We start from the raw sequence: 7,771 nt of genomic DNA on the forward strand, positions 1-7,771 counted from the left end.
TCATGTACAATGTGGAAGTTTATGATATATTTCTTAACCTAAAATCTTTTTTTCAAGTATTTCTAAAGTCCTCATGCTCATATAACATTTTGAATGATGTCAAGCTCAAATAAAGTGCAGAAGCCACACTTACTCAGGAAACATCGCAAGAGTACAGATGTTTTCACATAATCTTGAAACTCTAAGCATGTAGACTTGATATATCACTTTCTAATTTAAGGCACTGATGACATTTTGGTCTTTAGAACCTCTCCAGTCATTAGCAGACTCCAGAAATGAATGATTAATAACATCTTAAGATATACATATACAATTTTTCTGATGCCATAAGGTTGGGGTTAGGTACTAAATGATTTAATGGCATAAGTTTATTGGAGTGCTTGGCACAGAAGGCTCATTAAGGATTAATTGAAAGTATTTTATTGAAATCACACACTTCTAGATGAGGAAAACAAAGGGCAACATCCACTTCTTATCTCTGAATAGCTTTCTGTAATACTTCACAGGTTGGCCTTAAGGATTTCATGACAGAGAATATTACAACTGATTTGTAACCTTGAGAATGCAATCTGGGAGCTTTAACTACTGATTGACTCTGGAGTAACTTACAATTTTGTCACTGGGATACTATCTTTACTTCCTACCCGAATCTCCTCCATCTCAAAGAAGATTGTGGATTTCATAAAGCATACTTCACCACTAAAAGAAAGAAACTATATATAAAAAACTTGCATTACCTAATTAATCTTTCTCAAAATCCTATTTTTTTTTAATTTGTGGATTTTGTTGCTCTAAATGTATCTTTCAGTGAAAAACAATGTATGTATGTACTAAAAATGTAAAATAACTTGTGGATTTGAATAAGTCTGCAGACATTCAATTCAGAGGTCTGAATTGGGATATTGACAACTTTCTTGACTGTAGTTACTTGGAGTTAAAAAATGTATTTGTAGCTGTATAGTCGATAGGTCACTGACAAATGTTTAAAATCATAAAAACGGTACCAACCAACCTACAAAATGAAAAATTAAATAATTTAGCATTAAAAGATCAATTTACCTAAGTTTGATCTAGGTAGTTATGCAAGAGAAAATTACACAAAAGCAAAATTCTTGAGTTTGAGGGGAAATGTCACTGTAGCTCAACTCCCTCATTTGATAATTCAGAACACTGATATTAAAAATAGTTAAACCAGTCATGATGGTATGGAGCTGTAGCCCTGGATACTTGGGAGGCTGAAGTGGGAACATCACTTGAACACACAATTTCAAGACCAGCCTGGGCAACATAGACTCCATTTAAACAGCAATAATATCACAACAAAAGCATCTATACTTTCTGCTCAATTACATATACCTAACAGTTTGTTAAATACTACAGTCTTTTTATTCTCAATGTAGATGATTAATTATTTCACTGACAATTGGGCTGGACTATTAACGACTTTAATAGCATCAGGTTTCACTCTCCCTTCTATTGCTGACTCAACCCTTCAGCTGTTAATATTTCAGTAATGCCTTTTACCAATGCTTTTGAAAATGAACCATTTGGCACCTTGGCTTCTTGCATCTAACAACTATTGAAGATAAAATTAAAAAAAAACTTTCATTTTTAACAACCTCCTCAGCTGATTTTTATGCAAGACAGTTTGAAAGTCATAATTTTAGAGTTTCCAAAACAGTCACTTCTATTTTTTATTTACTCCTCATTAGAACTCTAGGAGATAATTACTGTTAGCCTTAAAATACAGAGGAGGAAACTCACTCACAGAATGGTTGGCTTGCTTGTTGACATTTCTTTAATTTATGGTGTCATAAAGAGAAATGATATTTATCTGGTGCTTGACCCTTTATATTATTTCTCCCATATCTCGTGGTACTTTGTCTTCTATGATCAAGTAGTCAATGCATAATTGTTTTATCATTCTTTTTAATTTCACCTACTTTGTTACTATCCTCCTATATGTGAAAAAGTTGAAGATAATGATACTAATTAATGAAAGCCACCCTGATGAATTCATTCTACTAGGCTTTGCAAACCATCCTTGGCTACAGCTTCCTTTATTTGTAATTCTTCTGATAACGTACCCCATGGCTATGATGGGAAACATCATCATCATAGTGGTGTCCAAGTTAGACCCCCATCTCCACAGCCCCATGTATTTCTTCCTCACTAACCTCTCCTTTTTAGACATGTGTTACACAACAAGCTTTGTCCCTCAGATGCTGTTTAATTTGGGTAGCTCTAAGAAAACAATCAGCTATATTGGGTGTATAGTTCAGCTTTATTTCTTTAGCATAATGGGGGGCACAGAATGTCTGCTCCTGGCCATTATGTCTTTTGATCGCTACGTGGCCATCTGCAGACCTCTGCACTACACCCTCATCATGAATCAGCACATATGCATCTTACTAGTATCCATTGTGTGGCTGGGTGGAATGGCCTATGCTTTCTTAGAAGCCACTCTTACACTGCAGTTGCCACTGTGTGGCATTAATAAACTGGATCACTTATTATGTGAGATTCCAGTTCTGATAAAGATGGCCTGTGGTGAAAAGGAAGCTAATGAGCTCATACTGTCTGTGGTATGCATTTTTATGTTAGCTGTTCCTCTGTGTTTAATTCTTGCTTCCTATGCTAGCATTGGGAGTTCTGTATTTAAGATCAAGTCTTCTGAAGGAAGAAAAAAGGCCTTTGGGACATGTTCTTCTCATCTCATTGTGGTTTTCTTGTTTTATGGTCCAGCCATTAGCATGTACCTTCAGCCCCCCTCTTCCATCTCAAGAGATCAGCCAAAGTTTATGGCTCTCTTCTATGGAATGGTGACTCCTACACTCAACCCCTTCATCTACACCTTGAGGAATAAGGATGTGAAGGGGGCATTGTGCAAGCTGGTAAGAAGTGTTTTTAGTTCTAAGTCATAGTTCATAGATATCAAATAAGATTATTTAACAATTAAGCAAGTTTATGTGAATTGCTCTAACAACTCATTCTTGTCTCACTAATCTCATTGTGTTCATCTTGGAATACATGTCATACTTATTACATTTCTAATCATATTAGGCAAGGACATGTTCATGTAACACTCACCAGTATGGATGCTCCATTTTTGGAAAAAATATTAAAATAGATCAATTTTGACTCCTGCATAATGAAATAATAACAGTTTTAAGTAGTTTAAAAATATTACCAGTATGATTCTGCAATATGTACACTCAGAAAAATTAGAAATTATTTCCCGTATATGTATGATATATCAAAGTGCATAAATGCATCCTACTGTCATGTATAACTAATTAAAACAAATAAGAAATTTTAAAAATTATCAATATAAAATACACATTCACAAGTTCAATTCAATCATTTAAAAAATATTGTGGTAAACATTCCTCAAAAGGCTTTTGTCAGTAACACCTGAGAACTTTTCTCATTTTCAGCAAGTTTTGTCTGAGTCTCAGTGGAAAGCCTATCTACACTGCATTCTATGTGAAATACTTATGCTTTGAAAGAATCTTGAATCTTACAAGTTTGTCAATCTCAATTTATGAAAATGCTATTGCATCTTTTAAAATGCATTATATTAATAAGTGTAGAGTATTTTAAATCACAGAATTTATCATTAGTTTATTAAAATTAAATGAGTAGAATTAAGAGTTAAAGATTCTGGTATCAGTTTTTTAATGTTCCTTCAAATATAATGAGTCTTTTGAATGAGTAAGAGAATAGGAAGTTATAATAATGACCTCACGCTAGAAACATTTATGTGCATAAATTGAAAGAGCCAGAAATGTCTTTTAAAATTATGCAAGAAACAGTTTAAGAAAAATCACTTGTTTTTTCCTGAAATTGAAAGCAACTGATTATATAATGCACAATATGAACGTTTTATTGGTTGAAAATTTGGATGCTTATGATGTTCAAACTTTATCATTAAAAGTTGAAAGTACTAAAACAGTTCTATGACTCCAATCCTGCTGTTTTTGAAATGTGTCTCTTCTAAAGTTTATGCATTGAAATGTAATATCAGCATTATTGTATTATGACAGGGATCTAATAAGGGGTGACAATCATACGGTATCCTTTGTAAATAGGATCAAGGCCCTTACAAAGAAGGATGATACAAAATTGGGCCCTATTGCCCTTGTGCTTACCATCATGTGTAGATACAGTTCTATTCTCTTTCAATGGAGGCACCAATAAGGGACCCTGTTGGAAGCTGGGACTGGGTCCTTACCAAACATTAAACTAGCTGATGCTTTTGACTTGGGTTCCCTGTATCAAGAACCATGAGAAAAAAATTGCAATTGTTTATAGATTATGAAGAGAGAGTCAACAGAAGGGGAGAAAATCTTTGCCATATAAGGCTTTAATATACATGATATAAATAGAATTCCCAACACTTAATACTCCAAAATATGACCCAATGAATAAATGGGCAAAAAAACTAAACAGATAATTCTCAGAAACAAAACTTCTTTATAATTACAAATAAATAGTTTAGACATTCATTTAGATTAAAAAATTCTCAAAGTATAAACACCTTAACAACGATTTTCTCTATCCTGAAGATAAGCTTGGAGTTGCATAACATAGTAACTTAAAAGCAAGAATGTATCATGTTCTTAGAGAGATGGGTAAATAAAAATATTGTGATTATGGATCAATAAATATCTTTATGACTAATAGAAATCCAATGCCTTTCTAATTCCTGTGGCCCAGGGGTTTTTGAGGTCATGTCTTGATGTATACTGAGTCTTAACTATTTTACATAGAAAATTGGAGGTTTATCTAAATAACTAACAATGTTGCACATTAATAGAAATTAAATTCATTGTATTAAATGATCACCAACTATATTGCTCTTTACTCTTGTTTTTCAAGCATTGCATGTACTTTCCCTAAAACCAATAATTTCTGTATCAACCGCATTATGTACAATCATACTTTCATGTCCTAACCTTTCCTGTATTTTCTTCTTTGTTTATTTTTGTGTTCAATACTGTTTGTTCCTGTTTTCTGCTTTCAAATTCTTCCTTAAAGTGAATAATAGCATACAAGGTAATAAATGCTAAAATGCAACTTCAAGAATATGCACCTGGAAAAGAAGAGTAAGACTAATTAAATATTCCTGAAGAATGAAGAATTAGAGATTTTTTTTAGCATGACAGCCAAAATTAGTAGGAGAAAATAGAATTATAACAGAGGATGAGGGACAATCATAATTTAGGAGATGAAGAAAACAATTATAAATAAGCTTCCATGAATTATCAAATGCGTTATATACTTTATTTTTAATTTTTTTTTAAAATTGTACTTTTTAGATACACATGTCACTAGAGTGTATCTGGACAAATTATACATACATGGAATATAACTTCCCATTCTGGGGGTTGTACATGTAGTGGTATTACAGGGGTCGTATATTCACAGATAAACATAGGGAAGTTATGTCTAACTCATTCTACTGTCTTTTCCATTACTGTTCCCCATACTTATCATCATTCCCCTTTGTCTAATCCAATGAACTTTTATTCTTTCCTCCCCTTACCCCACATTGTGTGTTAGCAAACACACATCAGAGAGAATATTCAACCTTTGGGTTTTGGAGACTGGCTTATTTCACAAAGAATAATAGTCTCTAGTTCCACCCATTTACTGGCAAATGCTATAATTTCAGTCTTCTTTATAGCTGAGTAATATTCCATCATGCATATATGTCGCGACCCCTTGCCCGCAAGGAAGACACAACTCAGGAATCTTCTTTCAGCAGTTTATTCAGGCCCTTGATATTTCTTCTTCTCCTCCTTGGATGCCCCTCCCAGCCTTAATAAAGCATCTCAAGCCCCAATGCGAAGCTGCCACGTGGAGCTTTCTCATAGGGTGGTGAAAAACCATGCGCCAACTCTCCCAAATAAGGAGTTGTTTGTCACAGACCACAGCGGAGCCAGCGCCATCTTGTAATGGCGACCATAGTCTGCAGAAACGGCAGAAGCGGCTCACCACAGTTCCCCCTTTCTGTTTTCTTAAAACAATACAGGCGAGAGTAGAGGTCCTATCCCACTGTGCAGAAGTGGCTGCATAGTATGGCTCAGTCCTAAGGAGGGCCCTTCCCCAGATCTGAGGCCATATCAGCCGATGCCTTTTTTCGTGGGGCGGGGCGTGGACGCGTCGAACCCGCATGCAATAGGACATGCTCTCCTTGAGGTCCACGTCAAGGATCACTCAAGTGCAGTGCCTTGCCTCGCATCCTGTATCGTGACGATGGTGGACGAAGGGGGATAGCTGAGGCTGAACTGTGGCTGTTTATAATGACAAACAAGTTGACAGCACCCTGAAAGAAAGGCACGAACTTTAAGGCGATAGAAAAGCACTAGTGTGGAAACCCATCTGCGTGCAATGGCAGTAAGACCGGCAGAGTGCAAGGGCTTTCCAACACTAAGAGAATAACAAGGAAAGTCATGTCGATCCCAGTGCAATGTTATAATAACTTGGGGTGTAACGACCATGTCAAAGGTTTACTGTTTAAGATGCGCAAGCCAGACTTGAGGTGAGTTGCCATTTTCTAAAGCTGCAAGAGCTTGTATGATCATAGCCTTATCGTGAGCACTGCGGGCCTTAAGGCGACAGAGAAACCACAAACAGAGGAACATACCGAAGCAACACATTGCACCAAAAATGCCTACCCCCACCCACTCTTTGAAGAAGGAAAAAGCAGAAGATATCCAATCGGTGAATTGACCCAAAGTCACGGGATCGACACGGGTACTGTTCAAGACAGCTATCTGGGTTAGTTGAGACTGGATCATGTCTTCCGCTGCCATGGACCAATTTCCGGCCAAATATTCTCCAATGATGCGGGAGGCATTCCTGGAATCATTAAATCTGACAGAGGTTATGCATAAATGTGCACGTTGGTCAACACAACCCAAAAGCACCAAGTCAGCCAATTCTTCTACCTGAGCTTGGAGTAAATCTATTCTTTGGTTGGCAGCTAAAATCCCTGACAAAATATGTTGATTAATTGTATTTTGGGATTCAAGTATGGTGGAAGTTTGTTGAACAACTTGATTAATGGTGGCAGCAGTTTGTACTTGACTGGCCATGGCCACTCCGGCCGTAACTGCCGCAGCAGCAGACACTGCCACAGCTGTCACTATAGCTGCTGTAATTCCAAAATCCCTGCGGACTCTAAGTAGCTCAACAATGGGGAATTTATCTGGGTCCGCAATGACTGGGATTGGGACAAAAGTTGGAATTTTCATAACCACTGCTACAGTCCAAGAACCATTCCAACACTCAGATAAGAGACAGGTAACATTAGAACAATCCAGCATCCCCGACGAGGTGTCATTAGCCAAAAGGAGCAAGAACGGGGATTGGACACAGACCATTGCAGGGGGCAATGTGGCATTATATAGCAGAGAGTTGAACGAAACAGATGTAAGCCTATTACCTCGTTCACTCTCCCTAACAGTGCCAGAAACATTAGCCAGCCAGCTTTTGGCTCCCAGCAATTGAGCCAAAGCAGAAATATCGGCTGAAGCCCCCTTCTCATTGGAAATCAGCCATTGAAACCAGGACCAACCTACTCCTGTAGAGGAGTTGGCACTGTTGTTAAAGTTATAAACATGCCTCTTAAGAGAGGGGGAAAGGGAGAAACCTTTAGCAACTTGATGTTTCTCCCAAGAATGATCCTGACAAGGCGTAAATGTTGGGGGGAAACCAAGATTAGGGGTACAGTAAGGGGAGGCCTTGAAATGAGTGGCATTGT

At 37.0% G+C, this 7,771-nt stretch overlaps 1 protein-coding gene across 1 annotated transcript; it reads left to right on the plus strand.

Moving 5' to 3' along the window:
- The first annotated feature begins 1,982 nt into the window (after positions 1-1,982).
- On the plus strand, positions 1,983-2,924 carry LOC124103287 (olfactory receptor 2B11-like). Its single transcript, XM_046459829.1, has one exon. It carries the CDS (start codon positions 1,983-1,985, stop codon positions 2,922-2,924), a length of 942 nt encoding a protein of 313 aa, XP_046315785.1.
- The last annotated feature ends 4,847 nt before the right edge of the window (positions 2,925-7,771 follow it).

Source organism: Marmota monax, unplaced genomic scaffold (assembly GCF_021218885.2).
Source record: "Marmota monax isolate L192 unplaced genomic scaffold, Marmota_monax_Labrador192_F-V1.1 WCK01_AAM20220418_F8-fsc00280, whole genome shotgun sequence".
Lineage (NCBI taxonomy): Eukaryota > Metazoa > Chordata > Mammalia > Rodentia > Sciuridae > Marmota > Marmota monax.

What these genes read in the sequence shown, in the direction of transcription:
- LOC124103287 (XM_046459829.1), top strand. Translation starts at nt 1,983, where the DNA reads ATGATACTAATTAATGAAAGCCACCCTGATGAATTCATTCTACTAGGC.